At 34.0% G+C, this 27,903-nt stretch overlaps 2 protein-coding genes, 2 non-coding genes and 2 pseudogenes across 5 annotated transcripts; 2 read left to right on the top strand and 4 right to left on the bottom strand.

The window, feature by feature from the left end:
- Positions 1-1,869: 1,869 nt before the first annotated feature.
- Positions 1,870-6,086, bottom strand: LOC148204121 (putative 2-oxoglutarate-dependent dioxygenase AOP1.2; annotated as a pseudogene).
- Positions 6,087-6,413: 327 nt separating this feature from the next.
- On the bottom strand, positions 6,414-9,069 carry LOC148204119 (uncharacterized; annotated as a pseudogene).
- Positions 8,429-8,535, top strand: LOC148204120 (small nucleolar RNA R71). The gene has a single exon (XR_015784570.1). It is a non-coding gene; the product is annotated as a small nucleolar RNA R71 (small nucleolar RNA).
- A 2,230-nt stretch (positions 9,070-11,299) lies between the features above and the next one.
- On the bottom strand, positions 11,300-11,371 carry TRNAG-UCC (transfer RNA glycine (anticodon UCC)). Its single transcript has one exon. It is a non-coding gene; the product is annotated as a tRNA-Gly (tRNA).
- A 3,737-nt stretch (positions 11,372-15,108) lies between these two features.
- LOC148204117 (pleiotropic drug resistance protein 1-like) lies at positions 15,109-22,684 on the top strand. Of its 2 annotated transcripts, XM_088107106.1 has the most exons (24): positions 15,110-15,669; positions 15,808-15,928; positions 16,046-16,134; positions 16,244-16,328; positions 16,432-16,591; positions 16,698-16,774; positions 16,886-16,939; positions 17,031-17,121; positions 17,216-17,517; positions 17,605-17,886; positions 17,995-18,311; positions 18,394-18,554; positions 18,736-18,839; positions 18,937-19,093; positions 19,165-19,272; positions 19,355-19,518; positions 19,610-19,942; positions 20,206-20,496; positions 20,585-20,668; positions 20,761-20,894; positions 21,007-21,234; positions 21,332-21,503; positions 21,644-21,898; positions 21,989-22,684. In XM_088107106.1, exons 1-24 carry the CDS (start codon positions 15,347-15,349, stop codon positions 22,244-22,246), a joined length of 4,350 nt encoding a protein of 1,449 aa, XP_087963232.1. In that variant the 5' UTR covers positions 15,110-15,346; the 3' UTR covers positions 22,247-22,684. The 2 variants fall into 2 exon arrangements, with proteins under 2 accessions (XP_087963231.1, XP_087963232.1); XM_088107105.1 differs by having other exon boundaries at positions 15,109-15,669; positions 17,605-18,311.
- Positions 22,685-23,884: 1,200 nt separating this feature from the next.
- DBP1 (DNA-binding protein phosphatase 1) lies at positions 23,885-26,700 on the bottom strand. The gene is made up of 5 exons (XM_088107104.1): positions 26,579-26,700; positions 26,153-26,279; positions 25,241-25,444; positions 24,819-25,030; positions 23,885-24,587 (listed from the first exon to the last, which is right to left on the bottom strand). Exons 2-5 carry the CDS (start codon positions 26,276-26,278, stop codon positions 24,023-24,025), a joined length of 1,107 nt encoding a protein of 368 aa, XP_087963230.1. The 5' UTR covers position 26,279; positions 26,579-26,700; the 3' UTR covers positions 23,885-24,022.
- Positions 26,701-27,903: the final 1,203 nt, after the last annotated feature.

Raw genomic sequence — 27,903 nt, 5'->3', positions numbered from 1 at the left:
TCGGAGTTTGATTTTAAATTTGTTATTGGAAGAGTTCTTTTGAAGAATTCATTAAAATTAAAGCTTTTTAATAATAATGAAGTCGTTTTTTGTATTTGGCGACTTATGCCAGATAAAACTTAATTTATATGAATTAACATTAAAATAATTACGTTAAAGTAAAATTATAACTAAATTTTGGCGATTTCAACTTAAATTATTAAAGTTATAAAATATATTTGTAATTTCTCATAAAGATAATCTTCAACTTAAATCATATTATTATTTGACCAATTTTATTGAATGATAATAACTTTAATCTAATTTTAATTTTAACTGAAGTCGTGTCACATGTTAATTACTTGTGTGTAAAAAAATTTGGACTAAAGATTGACGAAAACAAACATAAAGACACTGATTCCTATATAGTAGAAGATATCATTAGTTGGTTTTTGATAAGTTTAAAGAATAATTTTGATGTATTATTTTAAAGAATAATGTAATATATATATATATATATATATATATATATATATATATATATATATATATATATATATATATATATATATATAATTCTTCATAATCACATCTGCACAAATTATAATAATACTTAAATTATAATTAACACAATATTTAATTGTCTAATATTTGCTAATAAAATATTTTACACACAAATGAATTGTGTACCCTTCTATTACCAATGATGAAGGAATGTTTGTATTAAGATTTCTATCTTTAACTTTGTTTTTATTGTAATGAACTTTCTTATTATTTTCATGAACTATCTTCCACTAATTCAAAACTAATTAAGAATTAAATATGCAAAATTAGTTGAAACTTTCTTTGAATTATTTTAAAGTTGATGTTCAACTCAATATTTTTTTTAAATACCATTAATACCAAAGTCTCTAGAGACATTAATGACTTTAGTTGAATTATTTTAAAGTTGAAGTCGTCATTATTGTAACTATTTTAGTTCAAAAAATTTTACTCAAAAATCATCATCATATATCACGACTTTAGTTGAAATTGAATTTAGGTCGAACTCGTCAATATTAAGTACAACTTCAATTTAGTCAAAATCGTCAAATGTTAAATACTATACAATTTCAGTTGAACATTATCTTCAAAAAAAATTGTCAAAAACTTTCACAATTATAATAATTTAGGTTGACATAGTCAAATCTAAATATAACTTTACTTGAACATGATTATTTTGAGGTTAATTCGGGATTAATGAAGCTTAATCTTGTACAAGTAGTCAAACACAACAACGATTGTAATATTATTAAGAAGTTCTGTATTTGACAATTTTCTCAAAACAAAATCATGCCCACGAGATATGATTTTAGCCCTCAAAACCCTGTAATTTCGAAAATAAATAAACGCACGTATGAAAGAAAAAAAACTGTCATATGCGTATGGCTTTTCTTTTAGATGTAATTACACTTTGACATTACAAGACTTTATAAATGTTTTTTTATCAGTATATATATATATATATATATATGTGTGTGTGTGTGTGTGTGTGTGTAATATACACATACTATCTCTATACACTTATCCAAAGTGTTATAATTAGTACATACATATTATATATATACTTCTCCAAAGTGTTATAATTAATTTATATCCTCATATTTTTTTAAAGTATAGGTTGCAACATATTTTAATTGTTAAAAAAATTGTAAATAAACTAAAAGTACATTTATATTACCTTTTAATCTAAATTTTTAATTGGTAGAAACACAAGTGGAAGATATAAAGCATATTTATTTGAGAAATTTCATAAATATTGCAGTGGAATTCATCTTATTGAAAAGGAGATGTAATTATATTAGCAATCCATTTTGACTTGATATGTTCATATATAATCATGAATTGCTTTCAAAGACCAACAAACACATAAAGTGCATTATGGTTGCGAGTTGAAGCAAAGAAATTGAAGAACTCTCCAAAATTAAGTGGACGATAACGAAGAGGATGAATTTTGTCATCTACCAACTCACCAGGCACCTCAATCTTCATCTCGTCCGTTGCTCCATGCCTATTCATTCATTAACGTAACATAACTATAATTATTCAATACATATATAACGACAATTTCAATTAATTAATTTTGTGCATATATACCTTCAATGCATCACCAACAATAACCACAAAGCAATTCTGAGGTATTTCTACGTCAACCCATTTGCCTGATCTCGATAGCATCTGCAAACCCTGAACTTCATTTTGGCACAAAACGGTTAAGGTGTCTTTGTCAGTGTGACCATTAGAGGCACCCTTGTTTGCATCAGTATTGTACATGTTCAATCGTATCTGGGTACAACTCTTCATGTTTTCAACATCTGAAATGTAATGTTGGGGAAGGCCATAACCCTCCACAATCATTTTCAAGGCCAGTAAGCTTATTTCTGTCATCTTTAAGCTCATACCCTTCAATATCTCACTGCATGCAATCAAAATAATACATTAAACAAGGTGATTTATACGTGTGTGATCTCTTAAAGAGTAACGGAACAACAACAAGGTCTTAAGTTATGATAATTTAGCTGAATACTAGGAAGGATCCGACATGAATTGAATGAACAATACCAAAAATTTGGGTTTCCTTGAGGCCACCTGAGGTTGGTGAAGGTCTCAACTGATGTTGAGAGAAGAACATCATCGATTGAAAAGCATTCATAGGCAGTGTTCATATACTTATGGACGCGGAAGCTACTGAAAGGCTTTGGACTTATGTGTTGTTGCTTTGACACTCTTAGCTCTTCAATGGAGTTGACCCCATCATCACACCTCAAGAGGAAGAAACCATGACTCTCACATGCCATCTCCTTCCACTCCTCACTTCCTTCCTCTCTCTTTCTCCTTCTTGCTGTCTATTTCTCTCTGTTATGTAGGGATCTAGATGGTGACATAGTTAATATAGTGTAACGATAAGAGAGGAAGATATTAATAAACAAGTTTTGATAGAACGGAAAAACCATTTGTCAACACTCAATTTCGTCTGAATAAACTAATAAAATAAAAATTAAAAATAAAGGTAAAAAAAACAAAAAATAAGAGAATAATAATTAATGGTGAGTAAAAAAAAACAAATCTCAACACTTAATTTCGTCCGGGTAAGTTAATAAAATAAAAATAAAAAAAACAAAAAGTAAGAGAATAATAATTAATGGTGAGTAAAGAAAAAAAAAGGAAAAAGAAAATAATAAAATAATTTTCCTTAATGGAGGACACATTAAATCAATATTATACCAATAATTATAAGCAATAATAAAAACTAACACTACAAGAATAATTGAGATTACCGACGGTCATAATTCGTCGGTAATGTATAAAATCCGTCGGTAATTAACATTTACCGACGGCTTACCGACGGCCAACATACCGTCGGTAAAAACGTTGTCGGTAAACTTTACCGACGGATCTTTTGTCCGTCAGTAATTACCGAAGGCTTTTGGCCGTCGGTAAAGCCTTCGGTAATTACCGAAGGCCCTAGGCCTTCGGTAAATCCGTCGGTAAATGTCGCGACCTGGTTCATCTTCTTCCTCTTCCTTCGTCACTGTGTTAATTTTTTTTTTCATTTCCACGAACTCTACCACCAAAACGGCATCACGCGAATAACCATAGGGAATCATGGAGAGTTGAGCTCGCCGAAAAAGTTTAGGACCGGTGATGTTGTGTCATTTTATCACAGAGAGTTGAGCTCGCCGGAAAAATTTAGGACCGGTGATGTTGTGTCAATTTATCATGGAGAGTTGAGCTCGCCGGAAAAGTTTAGCACCGGTGATGTTCCTAATGAACTCTACAACAACCCACCAAAAAACTTGAGCATGCCGAAAAAGTGAAGCTCGCCGGAAAAGTTAAGAGCATCCCGTGATGGTGGAGACTATCCTGCGATGGTGGAGAGCAACCAACAATGGTAGAGAGTTGAAGCCACAAGACGGTGGAGAGCAACCAGAAATGAGTAGTGGTGGTGTGAAACTGAGTTGGTAATGAAAATGAGGAGTAATGGGCGTCTTTGCCACATATATTGACGCTGGGGGCAGAATTTGGGCGGGAAAATTCCCGCTCTTTTTACCGACGGCCAAAAGCCTTCGGTAAATCCGTCGGTAATGTCGGTAAGTGAAATAATGGGCGGGAAAATTCCCGCTTTTTTACATTACCATTACCGACGAATTTACCGAAGGTTTTTGGCCGTCGGTAATGTGTATGTCATTTACCGACGGAGTTACCGAAGACTTGCGGCCGTCGGTAATGTGTATGCCAATTATCGACGGAATTATCGAAGGCTTTTGGCCGTCGGTAATACGTATGTCAGTTACCGACGGAATTATCGAAGGCTTTTGGCCGTCAGTAAATAAAATTCAAAATCCGTCGGTAATGCCGTCGGTAATGAAAATTTACCGACGGAAATATATCCGTCCGTAAAAATCCGTCGGTATTATTAAAAAATTTTGTAGTGTAATATATTTGCTACATGTCAGTTGGTTTTTAAAGAGAAAAATATATTTTCTGACTATAATTATAATTAATGACTTGAATATTATTTGATTTGTTTTCTTCCAACGAAGACTATTTTTTCCCTATTTTGTTCATTGTCAATTAATTCACAATCAAGGTCAGATTTCCATAATATTACAATATGTATATAAATATGCATCCTGTCATAGAAAAAGGGGGACGAAAAAAAAAAGAGAGAAACATGCATAAATAATACAAATAGAAAGAGAGAAATAGAGTATAGAGGAAAATAGGTTCTCACACATAACTGTTCTGTCAACTACAACCACCAAGGAAGAACTAGGGGAATACCGAAAGCTAAAAGGTTATGTCGTCTCTACACCATTCTTTTTCTCTTTTTATTGCACTTTGAAGTTTTTTCTAAAAGGTATTATTTTTTATAACACACAAATAACAATTTTTTAAAATCATAAAATAAATGGTACGCGTCGGCCTATGGCCGGTTTCTTTCTTTTTCCCACCATTCTTAAAATAAAAAAAAAACACAAAATATTTAAAACAAAAAAAAATGTCAATTTTGTTAAACTAAACTTTTTTTTACCAGAACTACGTGATCCCTGATTTTTCATCATGAATGGAGATACGTAGGAGCAAGGTCAATCCTTGTCGGGTTCACTTCTCAAAAATCCAAAATAATCCATAATAAGTTTTAAACAAACTCACAAACCTTTTTCTACCTAAAGAACTATTTGCTTGTCCTCAAGCAAAGAGAATTCAACTAACACATACTGATAATGCACACAGAATGATTAATGAATTTAAATGGAAATATACCCTCTTATCTCAAGTTCAATTCAAACAATGATATTCCTCAAGCACACACTTCACAGTGTTTTTAGAATGATGACTAACTTATTGGGTCCCTAAGTGCAATTACTTAGTTGAGGTATGACACTAGACATCAAGGCAGATAATATTTGGAATTTTATTTTCTCTTGAAAAAAAAAATTCTATTAGGTTCCTCACTTAGAAGACACTTGCCTGCCAACTAAGCATGGATCTTCCACTCAATTTTTTTTTTACTTGCCACACTCAGTCTCAAAGGAGTGTCTCTTCCCCAGTAACATATAGTCTCAAAGGGGTGTCAATTTTATTCACTCAATATATATTTTTCAATCTTTTAATTTTTTATTTATTTATTTTTTTACAGACAAATCTCCAGTAACCAAGTGTAGTGAGTGTTACCACAGAAATCTAAAAAAAAAATATTTTCTATCTTATTTATGTACCTCTCAAAAATTATCTTCCTTAAGTGTCACAGTGTCAAATCTCACTGTGTCGTGTGTGAAGTTTCCCAACAAGCAATCAGAAATATATAATCATAGTGTGCTTAAAAAAATGTCATTATACAAACATAGACTCAGAGTTAAGATGAAACATTTCCATTTAAACATGAGATGCAATATGTAAATGTAAAAATGATGTAAGATGTCATGCACAAGAACACCCCAAGCCTAAATATTTACATGGTCCACAATGTATAGAAAGTAAAAAGTGTAGGGGCTACAACTCACAAGATTACTGATGACGAGAGCGGAGCATGGTGAAAACTTCTTGCAAGAGTTGTTCCACATTGTTTTAATGGAGAAGTTGAGTATCCCGAAACTATATAAACTCTTGATAATGTTGGAGTTGTTGAGTTTGGAGTTCATTAAGGGTATAGAAACAAAAGGAATTTGAGAGGAGGGTCTTCTTCTCTCTCTCTCTTTTTTTTTGAAAACATAAAAACTATTGATAGTCATTTCCATGTGGTGATGTGAATGAGCTCCTTTCTTGGGTACAACATGAACAAGACTCACCCATTCACTATTAGAAATTGGATAGATAATTCCCGCATCTAATAGTTTAATTACCTCTTTCCTTACCACTTCCTTGATAATGGGGTTGAGCCTTCTTTGTGGTTAATGCATAAGTTTAAAATGCTCTTCCAAATAAATTTTATCCATGCACACAGTAGGACTAATACCTTGCAAATCCTCAATTTTCCACCCTATGGCAAATTTATACTCTCTCAACACCTTTAAAAGTTTATCTTCCTCAATAGTAGTAAGTTCACTGCTCACAATTATGGGGTTAACCTTCTGCTCATCTAAGAACCTGTATTTAAGGTGAGAGGGAAGTTGTTTCAATTCTATCTTAGATGTATCTTCTTCTTTGTTCTCACTCTTGTGTAGGTCTTCTATCCCCCTTGTGGACTAATGGCTTGAGGAGTTCTAATTGATGAGCATACTTCACTACCTCTTCATCATTAATTTTTGTACTTAACTCTTTTGCTTCCATTCTTGACAGTAGAGCTCTATCTAATGTATTCTTCCTTAGATGGTAGTATACCTCCTCTAACACAAAAGACTCAATTATTTCAGCCTTGAAACAATCCTCTTTGTCCAATTTATGTTTCACTACTTCATTTATAGAGAATGTGACTTTTTCATCTCCTACTCTTAACATCAATTCACCTTGTTCCATTGGGACTTTAGCATCTTCCTCCATGTCAAGAACCACAAAATCAGATGGAAAGATAAATTTATCCACCTTCACTGAGACATCTTCCACAATTCCATAAGGATAAGTCATTGAACAATTTTCCAATTGTAGAGTTATCATAGTTGGCTTCACTTCTCCAATACCCAACCTTTTAAAAATGGACAAAGGCATCAAATTGATACTTGCTTCAAGGTTACACAATGCCTTACCCACTGTTATATTTCCAATCTCACATGGAATGACAAAGCTTCCTGAATCCTTCAACTTGGGAGGTAATTTTTGTTGAATTATTGCACTGCACCTGTGAGCATAATTGTTTCATCTTCTTGAAGTTTCCTTTTCTTAGACAATAAGTCTTTCATGAATTTAGCATAACTTAGCATTTGCTCCAATGCTTCAGCAAATGGAATATTAATGTGGAGCTTCTTAAAGACATCAAGAAATCTTGCAAATTGCTTCGCTTGTTCTTGCTTTTTCAACCTTTGAGGGAATGGAATTGTAGGAACATACCCACTCTCTTGATTTTTTTTCTCCCTCATTCTTCTCCTCACATTTTCTCTCAACTTCATTTTCTTCACTCTCTTCTACTGTTTCATCAACTCTTTTTTTTCCCTCGCTCCATCTCACTCCTTTTTTCATTCTCTAACACTCTTAGACTTCTCAATTGAATTGCCTTTCATTGTTTCCTTGGGTTTGGTATGGTGTCACTAGGAAATGTTCCAAGAGATCTCTTTGAGAGTTGTCTTGAAAGTTGACTAATTTGGTTCTCCAAATTTATGATGAAAGCTTCCTAGTTCTTGAAGTTAGTCCTTATCTCATTCATGAAATTAGAAGTCTGCTCCACAAAGGTAGAAGTTTGTAGAGTTAGCTTCTCTAATACATTTTCCAACGTAGACATCTTGTTTCCTTGATTGTTAGGTTGTGCTTGATATTGATATGGAGGCCTTGGTTGATTGGATTGGATTGGATTGGATTACTCCAAGGTCTAGTTGGTTGATGCCTCCAATTTGCATTAAGGCTGGTAGAAAACTGATTCTGTTGTTGTCCCACTACATTCACATGTGCCTCTTGTTGAGTGGCCTGACATTCACCATTCTGATCCATTCCTCCACAAAAATCACACATTGGAGATATTGTATTAACATTATTTGCTTGCATATTTCCCAACTTCTGAGTCAAATTAGTGATCTGCTGTGTTAACAACTTGTTTTGGGCTAGGATAGCATCCAAAGTATTAACTTCCAACACTCCAGTTTTTCTATTTTAGCGATCAAACTGCATATTCACTGTGTTATTTGCCATTAGCTCAAGTGTCTCCAAAGCTTCCTCTGGTATTTTCAGATTAAATGATCCTCCACTTGCTGCATCCAAAATTGCTTTAAAAGAGGGTGAAAGACCATTATAGAAAATTTGCACTTGCAACCATTCTGGTAGAGCATGATGTGGACACTTCCTCATTAGCTCCTTGTATCTTTCCCATGCCTCATATAAGGATTCGGTTTCTTGCTGCACAAAGGTAGTGATCTCATTTCTCATTTTAGCTGACTTTGATGGAGGGAAGTATTTGGTTACAAATTTTGTAGCCATATCCTCCCATGTAGAAATACTCCCTTGAGGTTGTGATTGAAGCCAGCTTTTGGATTTATCCCGTAGTGAAAAGGGAAAAAGTCTCAAGTGAATTGCATCATCTGAAACTCCATTAATCTTCAAGGTATCACAAATTGCCAGAAAATTCTCCAAATGAGAATTAGGGTCTTCTGATACTGCACCTCCGAATTGATTCTGTTGGATGACTTGTAACAATGCAGACTTGATTTCAAAGTTGTTGGCTTGAATAGGAGGTCTCACAATGCTCCCTTGGTAACTATTAGGATTTGACATAGAATAATCACGAAGAGTCTTTCTAATAGGTTGTTCTTCTACCATTGTTGATGTCTTCTCATCTTGCTAAATCCGTCTTTGTTCCTTTCTTCTTTCTCTCTTTCTCCTTCTTGCACTACTTCTGTTGTTTCTGGCAGTGCGTTCAATTTCTGAATCAAAAAGCAAATCTTCTGGAGCACCAGTACCTCGCATAAACAACTTAAAGACACAAAAACAGAACACACAAAAATTACACGACAACAAAATAAATGAACACAATTAAAAACGAAAAGCAAAATTTAGAAACGAATTTTTTTTCTCCTAAAATCTACAACTCAAATCTTAAGCCAATTAGATCACTAATATCAACTGAAATCAATCCCCGACAATGGCGCCAAAAACTTGATGCACGTTTGGCAAGTGTACCAATCATTATTGTAGTAATAAAATATCGTCCTCTGGGATTGAATGAGTTGAGTACTAGATTACTAATTCACGTAATTTTGAGCAACAAAAATATCAAGTTAAATGATGAACATAAATAAGTGATTGGAATTCAAATAATATAAACAATTTTAGAGAATTGATTTCATACGTTTTCATACAACTTCCTCCCCTTTTCAACTTGATGTGTGAATTGTAATTATCTACTTGAGTTTAGTAAGAACTTGTTTATCCGTAATTCCTTAGATAGATAAACTTATCTATTGAATTCGAACCCCCAATTCCTTAGGTCAGTTACAAAATTCAATAAAATCATGAAGAACAATTATTATCTCAATTGCAAACTAATTAGTTGTGCCCAATTTCCCAATTGTGACAACATCTAATCTGTTCTATTTATAATCGCAAAAATCCCTAATTTCCCAATTGTGAAACTGTTCATAGAATAGACATTAGAACTAAATAGAACACTGAGACAATTAAAATTAACAAAACATCAATTGAAAAGGTTTAGAAATTATAATCAAAAGTACTACATCAATCCTTTAACAAAAGAAAATTTAGCCCTGCATAATGTAAAAATTCAAATGCAAACCAAAAAGAAGAAGAATAAGTGTTGAAGCTTTTCCCTGCATCTCCCTGCATAATGTAATCCTTCCTTTTAATCCCCCTATTTAGGAGAGTGATTACTCTCTCTAAGTAACTGTCATTAATTTCTATTTAATTTAAATCTCTTTAAATCCACGTTATATAAGAGGTTAGTAACTGCTCTAAAAAATTCAACCGTTCATGAAAAAATCCACAATCTGCTTGTGCTCTTCTCTATTTTAATTTTGCACTTCCTAAAGCAAAATCCACAGGTTGTGGTAAAAACCGCAACTCACTTGTGGAACTCTCTGTTTTGTCTTCTATTCTTTGGAGCATAATCCACAGGTTGTGGAACTCTCTGTTTTGCATCTGCATTTTGTATATCAATTCATCCCAAGTTATGATTTTGACACTTAGAATCATCAATCTACAAGAAAAACACAGAATTTTTATGTATGATCCAAAACAAGGATAATGTATGATGAAATCATTCAATTGATGCAATTATATATGCAAATAACCATTTTATTCACACATCACAAAGGATAATGTTTTATATTGAATTTTTTTTATGACATCTATATATTCTAACATGTACAAACAAAAAACAATAATTCTTACAAATCGACCAGCTTTTGTATCACTGGTACCATCAATGGAAGTTCATCAATTATGTTACAGATATTGACAAAATGTGACCACCCCCATTTATGAGATGTGAATGAGAATTAGTTGCAGTGATGAATACATATATATAGATATGTGAATGTGATGAAGAAGTTGGTATTCTAAAAGGAGGTATATATAATAGTTGTTGTCATCGTAATAAACACAGTCATAAATGATTGAGACATAGCCATGCACTTCACCACAATTCTTCATATTTCCCATGTTCATTTTGTCTCCCATTCTATCTTTTAGGTTAACTTCATCTCCATCTACCTTTTCTCTCCTCCTTCTCACCTTACCTGTCATTTCATTCATCTCATCTTTCTATTTTATACTCAAATATACTGTATTGGTTTGAAAAAAATTTGAAAGGAAGTGGTATATGATTTAGAGAAATAACACTGTGATATAAATTTTTTACATTTATTTTATATTATTCTTTTTTACTTACTTTTTAAAAAAATAAAAAAAATTATTTCTTTTATGACTATTTTATTTTTGTAATATTTATCAAACATAAATGTATTTCATCTTATCATTGTTTTATTATTTATCAAGAATATTTCTTTACACCACCTTACCTGTCATGTATATGTATATAGAATATATAAAGTTTACAATTGTGATAATAAACTTTTAACTAAATTGATTGGATTTTTCTTTTCATAGTGTAAAGGTAATTTGGAAAACATGAATCATATTATTATTTATTGAATTATTAAAATTGAAAAAATTGAACATATGCGTCAGCCGGGAGTCGAACCCGGATCTATTGCTTGGAAGGCAATTATCCTAACCGTTGGACTACTGACGCTGCATTTTGTTATGATTTAATTCAAGTATTAATTTTATAATAATTTTATAATATATTTATAATATACAGGATTTATAATATATAGGCATTTCCACGGATGCATGGAATATGCTAAAGTAAAATTCCCTATTTAACTCAAATCAAATGCTTTGTTTAATAGATAACTAAATTAATATAAATACTCTTACGAATCTCCTTTTTATTAATTTTCATTCAGAAAAACATGTTGAAAAAAAATGACAAACATCAACTTATGATGTCCGACATCAGATGTTTTAGTCATAATTCAGTTATCATAACTTAGTTCAAACAAAAAAAGAAAGTACTAAAATGATTGCTTAGTTGAGAGTTTATAAAAAAAAAAGTCAAATTCAAAAGCCCTACTTTTTTGTTTTTGATATTTGTTCACAAAGAAAGTATTAGAGATTAAAGTGTTGATGAAAAATAAGTAAAAGTTTATGATTTTGAGTACAACACATGATCACATGCATGAAGGAAGTATAAAAAGCCTACTTGAATGAATTTGAGAGAGAATGATTAAATGAATTTGAAAGGATTTGAAGGTAAATTTTTTGTTGTTTATTTGAGTGAATTTAGAGGTAAGTAAAAATGTATTTTGAAAGTAATTTTTTTTAATTTGTCACATCAATCAAATTCTACACTAATTCTTACAAACTTTATTTTCAAATCTGTTCTCACTTACCTTCAAATCCAATTCAAATAAACAATAAAAAAATTTACCATCAAATCCTCTTAAATTCATTCAATCACTCTCCTCCAAATCCATTCAAGTGAACAAGAGTAAAGATTTGGGGTTGTATTTATGGTAGGCATGTCCATGGATATCTTATATTTAAAGATATGATTATGGTGGTGCGTTTGGTCGTGTTGGTTGAGAAATATTTGAGTTTATTAGAGGTGAAATGATGAAGGTGATCGATGATGAGAGACACTTAACATTATTTTAGGTGAAGCAAAGGCCAGGTAGCACATGCATGCATATATATGCAAATGTGAATGCATGATAAGAATGGACATGCATTAGTGGAGAATACGTAGAATAATGATGTTGTTTGAAATATAATAATGGTGAGAGAAGTAAATAGGCGTTGACTCTTGGACCATCGGATCTTTTCCGGATCCATGGGGATTTTGGGACACATGGGATCTCTTTTGTCTTCTCTTCTCATCTTCATCTTCAACATTCTACCTCTTCCCTTCCACATGCAAAAATAATGTCTTCAAAATATTCTAAAACGAATTAATTCTACTGCATTAAATGGAAAGTTTAACGATATATAAAATGAAATACTTCTATCATGTTAAGTCTACTATATAGATAAATTATATTTTATTGATCATCAATTTTTTCTCGGTTTATTCTAATGTATAATTTTCCAATCTCATAAGGACATTTGGGTATTTAAGTATGAGATTCAAATATAAGTGGTGTTAAATCTTTTGTATGAATAACTTATACCTTATTAGTGATCAATCTCTTCATATTATATTTGAATGTATATTTTCCTAATACACTTTTAAGTATTCAAATATGAATGATATTAAAGCTTAAGAAAATAATGTTAAATTTATTATATGCATAACTCAATCATTAATTTTTTTTCTTGGAATGAAGTTTGCAATTTCGTGTTAGAAATTCATGTTTTTGGTAAAAATTATATTTTGGTAATAGTATTCTTTCTATCAATTAAATGATATCCTTAGGGTTAATTACCAAATAGTTTAAGTATTATCTGCTTTGGAATCTTGTCTATCATAGTTTTGTTCTTAAAAGATGTATCAATAGGTGAAGGAATATTTAAACTCTACTTGACCTCAACTCCTAAGAGTGTGGTAGGAACATAAGTCTTCTAGTAGAAGTCTAAGGGAAATGATTAGATGTCCTCGATGGAGAGCTTAAGGGATTGAATGTTTCATTACTAGTCCCACTATAGACGCCAAATGATCTTATCAAAATCTTGGATTTGCGGACATGTAACAAAATCCTAGTTGTGACTTTAAAATCTCTTGTTGATTTGCTATTGAGAGAAGAGTAATGATAACATGACACACTTTTACATTCATTTGACATAGGATACAAGGGTAAAATAGTCAAAAAAGTGTAAACTTTGTATTGTTTCAAGAAAGAAAAGAATAAAATATGAATAAGGATAGTGTCAAATGAATGTAAAATATTTAGGTGTGTCAAATAATCTTTAATCTCGAGAGAAATGTGATACACCTACAAAAAACTCTTTTAAGTGTTAGTAAGAGAATTTAGGATCTTTATGAATACAGTAAGTATGAGTTACTATGAAGTAAGTATTTATTGTAAATACTAATTGTATTATTATAGAATCAATATGAATCATGAATCTATATTCTAATTGGAATAATACTTATCTCAGTCATATAATAATAACATAGTTAATAATAACATAATGATAAATAATAATCATAATATCAAATTATTGATATTAATTATGATAACTAGATATAATCCAAATAGACATAGGTTTGACTACTCCATAATAAAAAAGTTTAATAATTTTTTATTAAATCATCGTGTTTTTAATATATCTATTAGTGAGATTGAAACATGTACTGATTATTCATTTAAAAACTTATTAATCCTAACAAATATTTAAGAGAACATTATAAATTTTGTATAAAGAAAGTGTGAAGGAAGAAGTGATTCTTACGCAGAATCTGTATTTTTCTTAAGCAGCCATTCTCTTAATATTGTAACAAATATTAAAATAATTTTAGGTCGGCATAACTTGGCAATTCCATATACAGATGGAACTTTGCATTTCTTTTATTACCTTTCTAACTCATCACCAAACTTCAAACCCAATCTTCCCGAATCTAGTAAACCCTACTTTTAAACTCATACATTTTATTATTACTACTACTAATAATGTTTCTTTTTCTTCTGTTTTTGAGAGAGGATCAATATTTTATTAAATAACATCAAATTTCTTGGGTTCTGTATTCTGAGTAGATATCCCTCGTCTATTGATTTATTACTACCAAAATAATGATAGATTCCTGCTCAACTTTTTATTTTATTGTTCAAGTCAGAACATTCAGGATCCGTTACTTATAGCACCACTTCAGTTTTTCATCATTTCCTGTTACCCTTTTAATTGGATTGTTAATTCATTTCGCTATTTTTTCTCCAATTTTCCGAACTTTATTTGGTTAAATTGTAGAGAGAGCATTTTATTATCTAATCAACTAATTCAGGGAGATAAGAAATAAATTAATTTCGTTAAAGACATTAACTTTGTCTTAGTTTGAGTGGTTTATTCCTATGAAAAGGTTTGTGCGTGCTGATGTATATATAAGCCTCCATATTTTTATTTAATTTTTATTTTAAAAATTTATCATAACACTAATTACTTATCAAGTACACATATATCATTTCCGTAATTGGTTTATTAAAATAAAAAATTATAAGATTTCTTGATTTTTAGTAAAACAACCTTAAAACAAACAAACGGAAAGAGTACAATGTTGTCAAAAAAAAAAAAAGGATGTTGGACTTGGCATTATGTCATAAGAGAAAAAGGGTACAATGAAGACGTGATTATTTTATACAAGAGTGATTAGTTTAATTTTGTTATCTTTCTGGTGTGATAACATATTAATCAGTAACGTGAGAGGTTTGAAATGGGTGTGATTCTGAGGACCTGTCTTTTATTTAAGAAATGCACATTATTGAGCCAACGCAGAAGATTGCATGTAGGATTCACAGTCATTGCTTCCAACCACTATATAAGTAGGTGCCTACATTCCTAAGCTTCCGTTCATCCTCTTCTGTTATTAAGACAGAATGCAAGAAACCATTTCCATTTATGTCATTCATTCTTAAACCAGAAACAGGTGGATTAATTCATTGCATTGCATGCACATCACAAGTTTATCATAAACTCTCCATATCAGAATTAGCTTCCTTGTATGAGTTGAAAGATGGAAAATGATGAACTGAGAGCTGCAAGTGCACGCATAGGGAGCTCCAGCGTGTGGAGAAGCAGTGGTGTTGATGTGTTTTCAGGGTCTTCAAGAAGAGAAGAGGATGAACAAGAGCTTAAATGGGCTGCCATTGAGAAACTTCCCACGTATCTACGCATGACTAGGGGCATTCTCACCGAGGCTGAAGGCCAACCTCCTACGGAGATTCATATAAACAAACTTGGTCCACTTCAGAGGAAGAACTTGGTGGAGAGGCTTGTCAAGATTGCAGAACAAGATAATGAGAAGTTCTTGTTCAAGTTAAGAGACCGCATTGATCGGTAAGCTACTAACATATGTGTGTGTGTGTTTTAGATTTGATCGCTTTGACTCGGGTATGGAAAATAATGGATGTTTTAGGCCGTCTGGGCGTGTTGGATCATGTATAAGGAAATTTATAATGTGTGTTGAAAGTGCAGTGTTGGACTTGAAATTCCCACTATTGAAGTCCGTTTTGAGCACTTGAATGTTGAGGCAGAAGCTCATGTGGGAAGCAGAGCACTACCTACAATCTTTAACTTCTGCATTAATTTGTTGGAGGTAATTGTAAATGGTCAATAGATTTGGATGTTGTTACGAGAGTTGTTTCTGAAGAAGAGAACGCTGACAAGTTCAAATGTGTGTCTCTGTGTGTGCATTTTCTCTTTCTTTCTGAAGGGGTTCCTCAATTCTCTTTACCTTATTCCCAGTCGAAAGAAGCCATTCACAGTTCTTGATGATGTCAGCGGAATCATCAAGCCTAAAAGGTAAGAAGGTGGAGTTGACCTTTGTGGAATTGGTATGTAGGAATGTTGAGGAACTAGACTAAACTAAACTATCTTTTCTCAACATATATTTTTGTTTTGGCTTATGCAGAATGACACTTCTTTTAGGCCCTCCAAGCTCTGGAAAGACCACATTATTGTTGGCACTGGCTGGAAGACTTGGCAAAGATCTAAAAGTAAGGACGTGTGAGATTTGCTTTTGTTTCAGTAATTGCTCAGATGAATAAGAATCGCTTAAAGGTTTATGATTCGTTCTACTTTATTCCCGATGAATTGCAGTCTTCGGGGCGAGTTTTGTATAATGGTCGTGGGATGGAGGAATTTGTGCCTCAGAGAACATCGGCTTACATAAGTCAAACTGATCTACACATAGGAGAAATGACAGTGAGAGAAACATTGGCCTTTTCAGCAAGGTGTCAAGGGATTGGAACGCGTTATGGTCAGTAATCCCTTTGAAAACAGGAGCCATTCTTGATGTCAGGTCTACTTGTCTTTGAAGGATTATCTCACTTAACTTTGATTGAACTGTTCCCTATGAAATGCAGAGATGCTGGCAGAACTGTCAAGAAGAGAGAAGGCTGAAAACATTAAGCCAGATCCTGATCTTGATATTTATATGAAGGTGACACCAGATCAAAATTAAATATCAAATTTTAACCATTCGCAGTTTCTTGACTCCGCAGTGAATATGTTAGAAATGTACGTGGCTAATCTAAACGTACTAAATTTGCAGGCAGCAGCACTTGAAGGCCAAGAAACCAATGTGGTTACTGATTATATAATGAAGGCAAGACATTAAATTCAGCAACTTTGTAATATGGTTTTAATTGAAAAAAGAAGGAAGAAACTTAGTTGTTCCTGTTTGTAACATTTGGCAGATTTTGGGACTAGAAGTTTGTGCGGATACCATGGTAGGGGATGACATGATTCGGGGTATTTCTGGCGGACAGAAGAAAAGAGTCACAACTGGTAAACAAAAAAATATTGTTTTCTGTTTAATATGTAATATTTTAATATTTTTTGAGACTTATAAGTCGATATTATTTGTGTCTATGAATTATAGGTGAGATGCTAGTTGGACCAGCAAGAGCACTTTTCATGGATGAAATTTCAACTGGTTTAGACAGTTCCACCACATTCCAAATGGTTAATTCTCTAAGACAATCTATCCACATTCTGAATGGAACAGCTGTGATCTCTCTTCTGCAGCCAGCACCAGAAACTTACGAGTTATTTGATGATATTATTCTCCTCTCAGATGGTCAAATTGTGTATCAGGGTCCAAGGGAAAATGTGCTTGAGTTCTTTGAATACATGGGGTTCAAATGTCCAGAGAGGAAAGGAGTAGCAGATTTTTTACAAGAAGTAATTCTAACTTTCCATATACTTGTTTTCCTTTTTTCATCTTTAAAACACACACAACTCAATTCTTCATGTTTACATGTATGACAGGTAACATCAAGAAAAGACCAAGAACAATATTGGGCAAGTAAAGATGAGCCATACATCTTCGTCACTGTTAGAGAGTTTGCTGAGGCATTTCAGTCGTTTCACATTGGTCGAAAGCTTGGTGATGAACTTGCCACCCCATTTGACACGTCCAAAGGCCACCCTGCTGTGTTAACAAAGAACAAGTACGGTGTTAGCAAGAAGGAGCTCTTGAAGGCTTGCGTGTCCAGAGAATTCTTACTTATGAAAAGGAATTCGTTTGTCTATATTTTCAAGATGTGGCAAGTAAGCACAGTTCTAGCTTCAATATATTTATTTTCCTTTGTTAATAAACTGCAACTGCGCCGGCCAGTTCATGTAGATTACTTCAAGTTTGGTTTCTTTCATTTTCAGTTAATTTTAACGGGGTTCATAACAATGACACTGTTCCTGAGAACTGAGATGCACCGGGATACTGAAACTGATGGTGGTATCTTTATGGGTGCATTGTTCTTCGTACTAATTGTGATTATGTTCAATGGATACTCCGAGCTATCCATGTCCATCATGAAACTTCCCGTTTTCTATAAGCAAAGGGACCTTCTCTTTTTTCCTTCTTGGGCATATTCTCTGCCTACATGGATCCTTAAGATTCCTATAACCTTAGTGGAAGTTGGTATTTGGGTTGTGATGACTTACTATGTAATAGGATTTGATCCTAGTATTGAAAGGTGAGAATCTTCTATTAATTTTATAATGCATAGACTTTAGACTTAGCTTGGTAGTGTGCCTACTAATACTTCCTCATGCCAGGTTCATCAAGCAGTACTTTCTGCTTGTTTGTATCAACCAGATGGCATCTGGACTTTTTCGATTTATGGGGGCAGTTGGGAGGAACATCATCGTTGCAAACACAGTTGGGTCATTTGCTTTACTTGCAGTTATGGTCATGGGTGGATTTATCCTATCTAGAGGTAAAGTGTTGATAAAAGTACTTCAGTTTACTTTGCAAAAGTAAACTGAATGTGTTACTAGAAGTTATTGCAAAAGTATTGGATTGTCCTTGTAAAAGTAGAGTGATAATGCATGTTCCTAAGCATGTTCCAAGGTATTTTGATGTCAAAATCTGACAATGTAGCCTCCTTTTTTAATCAGTTGATGTGAAGAGGTGGTGGCTGTGGGGTTACTGGTTCTCGCCCATGATGTATGCACAGAACGCTATAGCTGTTAATGAATTTCTCGGAAAGAGTTGGTTACATGTAAGTCTCTATACATGTACGGGAATACAAATATGTAACTGGGAAAAAAGTGTGAATCAGATTTAGATGACAATATGTGAATATTTCTGCATTGAAGGTACCCCCAAATTCAACAGAACCATTAGGAGTGAAGGTGTTGAAGTCAAGAGGGATATTCCCTGAAGCATACTGGTATTGGATTGGTGTTGGAGCTTCCATTGGATACATGTTACTGTTCAACTTCCTTTTCCCCTTGGCATTGCAATATCTTGACCGTAAGTACCTTTACACGAACCTTTCAGTTTTGAACTGACATTACTCTAACAACGGAAACATTTTGCTGCAGCATTTGATAAACCCCAAGCTTTGATATCAGAAGAAGCCTTAGCTGAGAGAAATGCAGGCAGAAAGGAACACATCATTGAATTATCGTCTAGATTCAAAGGCTCTTCTGGTGGGTTGCATGTTACTCACGCAGTCACATTTTCTTCCTGTTTTAATTGCACATGTTCATGTAGTGTATAATTTCAATGCAGATAAAGGGAATGAAAATCGCAGAAGTGTGTGCTCCAGAACTCTGTCAGCAAGAGTTGGCAGCATTGGTGCAAGCAAGCATAACACAAAGCGAGGGATGGTTCTTCCTTTCACACCCCTTTCTATTACTTTTGATGAAATCAGATATGCGGTGGAGATGCCACAGGTACAAGAATTGAATTTCATAGTGTATGGTGTCCCTCCGCATGTTTTCCCATAGTTTTTCTGGAAATAGATTCCGATTTCTATGTTTGCAGGAAATGAAGAACCAAGGCATTCTTGAAGATCGACTTGAACTGTTGAAGGGTGTCAATGGAGCTTTTAGACCAGGAGTTCTGACAGCTCTGATGGGTGTAAGTGGGGCTGGTAAAACAACTTTAATGGACGTGTTATCTGGAAGGAAATCAGCAGGTTATATTCAAGGGCAAATCACTATATCCGGTTACCCTAAAAAGCAAGAAACTTTTGCTCGCATTGCAGGATACTGTGAACAGACCGATATCCACTCTCCCCATGTTACAGTGTATGAGTCTTTGGTTTATTCTGCATGGCTTCGGTTACCACTTGACGTTGATTCTGCAACTAGAAAGGTAAACTTTTGAAAATGAGATCATGCATTGTATATTAACATCAAGAGAATTCAGTGCCTCCTATTACTTCTTGGAATGAGGAAATCTTGGGTGTTTGATTGGTTGTGTTGTGCCTAATAAGATCCGTGTTCGTGCTCATGTTAGAACTTCTTTGTGCACACACAGCAAATGAAATGACATTGCAACATTGTAGTACTGTAGCTTCTTCCAAATGTCCAATGAAACCATTTCAGTTGCTTACAGACCCTATTGATTGATAGCAGATGTTCATCGAGGAAGTTATGGAGCTGGTAGAGCTGACTTCACTGAGAGAAGCCTTGGTGGGATTACCAGGAGTGAATGGCCTATCCACGGAGCAGCGAAAGAGGTTAACAATTGCAGTTGAACTTGTTGCCAATCCATCTATTATATTCATGGATGAACCTACCTCTGGCCTTGATGCCAGAGCTGCTGCTATAGTTATGAGGACAGTGAGGAATACAGTGGATACCGGGCGAACAGTGGTCTGCACAATCCACCAGCCTAGCATTGATATATTTGATGCTTTTGATGAGGTCAGTGACAGTTTTCCTTCTCGTAACTTGCTTACAAAAATTAAGTGTTTCATTTTAAGGCTGAACATATATATTGTTATGTTGACAGCTACTTCTGTTGAAGCGTGGAGGTGAGGAAATATATGTGGGGCCTCTAGGCCAACATTGTTCTCAACTGATCAGCTACTTTGAGGTCTGCACTGCATCATCTCTAACTAGTAATTAATTACTGCTAAATACTATTTTCAACCAGTTTGTTCATCAAGTAACATGTGCTTGGTGTAGGGAATTAATGGGGTGCCAAAGATTAAGAATGGTTATAATCCTGCCACTTGGATGTTGGAGGTTACTTCAGAAGCACAAGAAGCAGCTCTTGAAGTTAACTTCACTGAAATATACAAGAATTCTGACCTATATAGGTGGGAACAACTAGAAATTCAAACCAAAATCCACATGAAAGCATTTCCCTCTGAGCATTAGTTACTGTTAATATGTTTTTCTATGGTTAACCAATATTACACATTAATTCAGGAGAAACAAGGCCTTGATAAGGGAACTTAGCACACCTCCAGCAGGTTCCAAAGACTTGTACTTCCCCACAAAGTACTCACAGACTTTCTTCACTCAATGCATGGCTTGCCTTTGGAAACAACACCTATCATACTGGAGAAATCCCCCATACAGTGCAGTGAGACTTTTATTCACAACAATCATAGCCTTACTGTTTGGGACAATATTTTGGGATATCGGCTCTAAAAGGTACCAACATGCAACCACTAAACACAATTTCTCCGAATAGTTTCTAACTCCCTTACAATTTTTTATGTTACAACCTTAATTTATTTATCTGATGCAGGCAAAGAAAACAGGATATATTTAATGCAATGGGGTCCATGTATGCTGCGGTGCTCTTCATCGGGATACAAAATTCTACATCTGTGCAACCTGTTGTAGCCATAGAGAGAACAGTCTTCTACAGAGAAAGAGCAGCTGGAATGTACTCAGCTTTACCATACGCATTTGGACAGGTATACTGAAATTGTTCATCCAAAACTAAAGAACATTAACAATCAATTACCAAGTAATTCTCTTAGTTATAGAGCACTGATAATCATGAAGTTATGGAAGTCTAATTTTGGCTAACTCGCCCCACAATTGAAATATTCAGGTTGCCATTGAGATCCCATACATACTCATACAGACCCTCGTGTATGGGGTGATAGTGTATGCCATGATTGGGTTTGATTGGACACTGAGCAAGTTCTTTTGGTATATCTTCTTCATGTTCTTCACCTTTTTATACTTCACCTTCTATGGCATGATGGCTGTGGGTCTTACCCCGGATCACAACGTTGCTGCTATAGTTTCCTTTGGGTTCTACATGATATGGAACCTCTTCTCAGGATTTGTGATTCCAAGAACAGTAAGCCCATCTCTCCCTTTAGCTTCATTTTAACACACATATGCATATGGTAAGTGATTGACTGAGAAATGATATTTTATACTGATACAGAGGATGCCGGTGTGGTGGAGATGGTACTTTTGGATCTGTCCTGTGTCTTGGACCTTGTATGGATTGGTTACTTCACAATTTGGTGACATAAAAGAGCGCATAGAGAGTGGAGAGAGTGTGGAAGAGTTTGTTAGGAGTTACTTTGGGTATAGAGATGACTTTGTAGGTGTAGCTGCTGCTGTGCTTGTTGGGTTTTCACTACTTTTTGGATTTACCTTTGCCTTCTCAATCAAGGCATTCAATTTCCAAAAGAGATGAACACTTTACTTTGCACAACTTGTAAATGAAGTATCACATTTCATCCAACAACAAAGAAATATGTAGAAACATAGATCACTATTCTGCTTCGAAATTTCTGCTTCACTTTGTTGTCGTGATGTTACAATCCATGTTCCTTGTTCTACAATACGGTTACATTGTACTTGGGTGTCGTAAGTGTTAATCAATGGTGAGTCCATTGCCTATGTGAATGTGCTTGTTTTGTTGTTCTCAGAACAGTCCAAGAAAACTGAGTCAACAAAGAGACATACATAGCAGAGAAAATGATTTAATAACAAGAGGGAGAAGAGAGAGAATAGGAAAGATAATATTGAATAGTGTAAGAATTATTTTATGTGCAGAAGATGTGGATCAGACTATCTGTCCATCTTTATCAAATTGTTTTCGTTTTAATGCGCACTGCAGCAACGTGCAATTTATTAGGGGAATCATCAATAATTTAATCATGGTACGTCACACTCACTGTTTATTATGATTAAAATTGTGACGTCATTTGTTAATTCACTCGTAACTAAATATGCTCTATTATACTTTGTGTGGAAAACTCATTTGAAAATTATTAAGAAAAGAGAAAGATAAAAATAAATAAATAAATAAAAATGGATAGGCATAAGAAAGAAACTAGAAAATTTTAATCTTGGATTATTTTTAATGAGTGAAGTAAATAGTGAAAATAAATGAATTATATGATGAAAATAAATTATAAACTTTTACTTTTGTTTTCGCTTGACACAAAAGTACCCTTTTCTAATTTTTCATAAAATAATTATTTAATTTTGTTCTGTATATAGATTATTTAATTACTGTGATTGGATTGATGGAGTCGAAATTATTCTATCTCAGTTATTGGTTTTTAAATTTCAAATTTAAATATGCAGTTGTATTAAATATTTAAAGAAAGTTTTTATCGGACATAACTATTTTATTCCGTTCAAACAGGATTTTTTTTTCTATTAAAAAATGCTTGCAATTTAAAAACGAGAAAACAATTGATATTAAGATTTCTTTCAAACTATCTAAATATTTTATCACTGAATACATTAGTTTATTTTTATGTTTCATCGTGTCTTTGTGCCATCTATTATTTATTTATTTATTTAAAAAACAGTGTTTTTAATCTACAAATGTAATGTTAATGTACTTAGCTTTCCTTTAAAAGTTGTCTGAAATTAAAGTTCAAATTTAAAATCAATACGTTTAAAAAACATAAAAACAATTACTAAAAAGGACAACGGACACAAATCACATTCTGACAAGCATTATATTAAGTGGGCGTTTTAGCAAGAACAATATTTGAGTTTAAGAATAAAATGAAAATCGTAGTCCTCACGTTCTCTTCAACTAAAAAAAGTTTTAGAAGTGAGTTTATCTGATAGTTAAAACGAAGAGCGTCTTGCGATCAAACAATAAAAAATAAAGTGTCTTTCAATCCTTAACCAATTAAGGTTTAGTCGTAGATACAACTTTGTTTGTTGAAGGCATCTCATATTTCATTCACACACTCAAACAAACTGGAAATTATGTATAAGATCACTGGTGAATAGTAGAGTTGAAAAGAAGTAGATTGTGTATTGATTATGCAGAAATGTAACAAGAATGAGGCAGAGACAGTGGAAGTGATTCTAAAGATCCAAAGGACTAAATTAAATGTCGACTAGATGCCGCATATGTTACAGTCAAAGTATTCTCTCAGGCCTACTACACCTACAATTACAAATGAATCTTAATCCTCAAAAAGAAGAAAATTGAAGGAAATCAATTACCCAAGCTATCCAGGAAACTCTGCAACTCCTTCAAACCTTCAGCAGAGAAGCTCCGGTGCACTCTAGAGCGAGGGGCCACCAAGTTTGGAGGAGGTTGCTGCTGGAAGCAAATCACAACTGCAGACAAATTGTCTCCACTCTTTCTCTTTAAAGCCTCATCAACCAGATCCTTACTGCACAAGGTTGGGTCATTATGCTCCTGGAGCCTGCGCCTGGCGAAATCCACTGCATTTTGGCTCCTGAATACATCCCAAATCCCATCACATCCTATGATCAGAAATTCGTCCTCGCTCGTCAGTTTTGTACTCATAAGTTCGGGTTCTGAAGTCAGTGGTCCACCATCTTTGCTCTTCATTCCTTCCATGTGCCAGTCACCAAGTGCTCGAGCAACATTCAGTTGCCCGTTAAGATATCCATCGTACACATACCCCCCAGAAGCCTCTATTCGCTTCCTTTCTTTGTTGCAACTCGGTTTATGATCTCTTGACATTTCAATTGCTTTCCCACGACGGCACAGCACAGCTCGACAATCTCCAGCATTTGCCACCACCAACAACCTGCAATCACAAACTATCATCATCACACAACTCATCAAAGGTATCTCATACCTGTTGTCTTGTCACTTTCGTGTCGGTAAAGGTTCCTCATCCTCATTCCAATTATTTATGGCTTTTGCATTTCCTTAAAAAAACAGTGGAAACTTACCCAAAGAAAAATCACTAACATGGTTTCGGCTATTTGGGAAAAAAAAAATAATATATGTACACCCAGATTATCGAAATCCTAACCTTCCTATAACAAGAGTAGCTAATGCAGTGGTGCCTGATGCAAGTGCACCATCCAGAGAGCAAGCTTCTGCAAATGCATTGTCTGTTTGCAGAAATGCCGAAGCAACTATCCTTTCAATGTCTCCGGGGAAATCTTCGTCATCGAGAATAAACTTCGGCAGATGCTGGCAAGCAAAGTCAGCGGCATGCTTTCCTCCATGTCCATCAAACACCTGACCAAGCCATCGACCATAATCATTACCTGACTTTCACAAAAGTTTTCAAACAAATCCAAGAAACAAACAAAATTTTCTCCGGGATCACAACGTTGTGTCAATAGTCCATATTGGTGAAGCAATGCATATATTAGCATCAGAAAAACTAAAATTCACTAACACAATAATCACTATTAATCAAGTTAAGCACCAAAAATAGATAAATACCCCATAGAAAGCACTGGGTCCATCTATACAATTCTTGAGTCCATAATCGTGCATAAAATTGTCAACACAAACATATACATCTTCCATACTTGACCGAAATCCAATATCAGCGCAAGCTCCAGAACGAAGCGTTGGAAAGAAATCAGACTGGCAATCTTCGGTAACATCCCCTGGCTCAGATACATCAGACAAATTTGTTTTCATCTGTTGATTTTGCCAGAAAAGTTAGAAAAAAGACAAATGGAAAATAAAACTTAGAATTTTTTTTTTTTTCAGAGCATAAAGGAACTTGGAACTCCAGAAATAACATATCAATAGCAGTCCCAATACTCTAATGACTGTAAATTATACCAACAAGAAAATAAACAGACAAATCCATAGGAACCCAGGAACGTTAGCACACCCGAGGTAACCATAAAATTGACAAGACGGAACAAAGTTCAATGCTATTATTTACACGGTTTTATTTAATTCAACACCTCCACGATCTGACATTTTTTACCACACTAACCCAACATCAGTGTTTTACGTTACTTCTCCCCACCAAACTTTCCTTTTACCCTAAATCCCAATTCTAGGTTTCATCTATAAAGAATGAAAAGAAATATTAACCTATATGAGCTAAAACAACTTGCACATATATGACTCAACCACTTTCCTTTGCAACAACTTTCCAAAATCTCCCACTGCATCAAAATGGCAACGAAAAGGAAAAGAAACGGCGTTCAAAATTGTCAAATATAGAAATTATAGCCATTTTAAGGAACTCAATAATTCCATAACTGCTCAAATAACAAAACCACAAATCAGCATTTTCCTGTCTAAAAGGATATAAATAAGCCCACACACTAACATGCTAGCACAAAATTACATATTTAAGGAAAAGATCAATTTTGTGAAAGAATAACTCACGAGAGAAGCGTGGCGAACAAGTTTGCATTGGCGATGTGAAGGTGGGTTGGGATTGGGAGGTCGAGTCCCACTAGAGCTCCTGCTTTCACTTTTACTGCAACAATCCACCCCTTCAATTTCTTCCATGCTTCTCCACCATAAGATCCAAGTCAAGAAAATCGAAACGGGTTCGACACAGATTGCAAAAAACAATTGGGCAGCTATAATGAGTGCAAAAATTAGGTTTTTTTGGAGTTAGGTTTGGCGGGTGGGTCTCTGCGATTCAGAGGGAACATGGCGTCGCAAATGCAGGAATTTTGAGAACGGATTTGCCAATATGACACAAGTGTTGTGAACATATAGAGAGACAGGGGGAGAGAGAGAGAGAGAGAGAGAGAGAGAGAGAGAGAGAGATAGAGAGAGAGAGAGAGAGAGAGAGAGATTCACCGTCGTATCTGAAGGCGGTGGTCGGTGGTTGGTGGGGTTTTAACTTTCAAAATGCGGTGGCAGGTTCGAAACGACGTCGAATCGCTATGTAAAGTTTTGAGCTTTGTTAACGGCAAGGGATTTCTTTTTTAGTTTGAGAGGGGCGCGTCTCTTTCATAACATATTAATAGAAAAATAGTAATATTAATAAATATCTTTCTTTTCCCTATACATCTAATTCAGGGACCTGAATGCAGAGATTAACCGTGATTTACATTTTTGAAGTTTCAATAATATTATTAATATTAATATAACAGTATGAAGTAAATGAAAGTATCTGAAAAAACAAAAAATGATGATTAGATTTGTCTCCAATCATCACACCCTTCTTCAGTCAACACCATATCAGCATCCAACTTACAATACAATTTATGGAGTGGCAGCTATATACAGCTGTAAATTCTTTTCAATTTACCATTACTAGAATCTTGACTCGTGTAACTGATGATAAATGTATTTATTTTTTATAAGGACAATTGAAATTGGATTGTAATTACAACCCATTATTACTGGGATGGTGGTTGTCTTCCAATTTTGATTTATTTTCTGTCATCAAATTTAATATTGTAAGTTTTGTCAGACTTATATGTCTAACATAGATAATTGTTGGGTTGGTTAGTTTAGTTTCGATAATTATTAGGTTTGTTTCATCCAGTTTCATCTACGTTAGGTTGGTTTTAAATGGTATAAAATATCATCTAGTTATTAGTGTCATGATAATTGAGTTGTTCTACTTTAGTTTGGATGATTGTTGGATTGATCTAATTTGGTCTGGATGTTTGTCGAAACAGTAGTATCATGACTGTCAGGTTATTCTAGTATGTTCTAAATTATTAATAAGTCAGTATGTTTTGGTATAAATGACTATTGTTGCTCTGGTCTGGATGATTGTGGGTTAGTTTGGTTAAATTAAAGATCTTTTGAGAAAAATACAAAACATTTTTCATGACGGTTGAGATGCACAAATGTTATGAAAAAATTATAAATATATGTACCAAAGAAATCTCACATGCAACCGTGGTCAACGAAACAAAAAAGAAAACAATAAAAATTTGATAAAAACATATGAGAAAAGAATGTGCATCTTAATAGAGAAAGAGGCAACATTTGGGAATAAGTAAACCTTAAACAAACCTATGTGCGAAAAAAAAAGTAGAATTTTTTGTGAGTCGAGCATATGTTGTATATGTGTCAAGTTTATGTCCACGTTTGTCCTACCAAACTTGTTGAGCTTGTCTCCTTCTGAGCTTGTCTCCACATTTATCTTGCAGAGCTTTTCTTGTGTC

This window comes from Vigna umbellata, chromosome 2 (assembly GCF_029865625.1).
Source record: "Vigna umbellata cultivar VRB3 chromosome 2, Vumbellata_1.0, whole genome shotgun sequence".
Taxonomy (NCBI): domain Eukaryota; kingdom Viridiplantae; phylum Streptophyta; class Magnoliopsida; order Fabales; family Fabaceae; genus Vigna; species Vigna umbellata.
The sequence above is the reverse complement of the archived record's forward strand: the minus strand, read 5'-3'. Positions and strand labels throughout refer to the sequence as shown.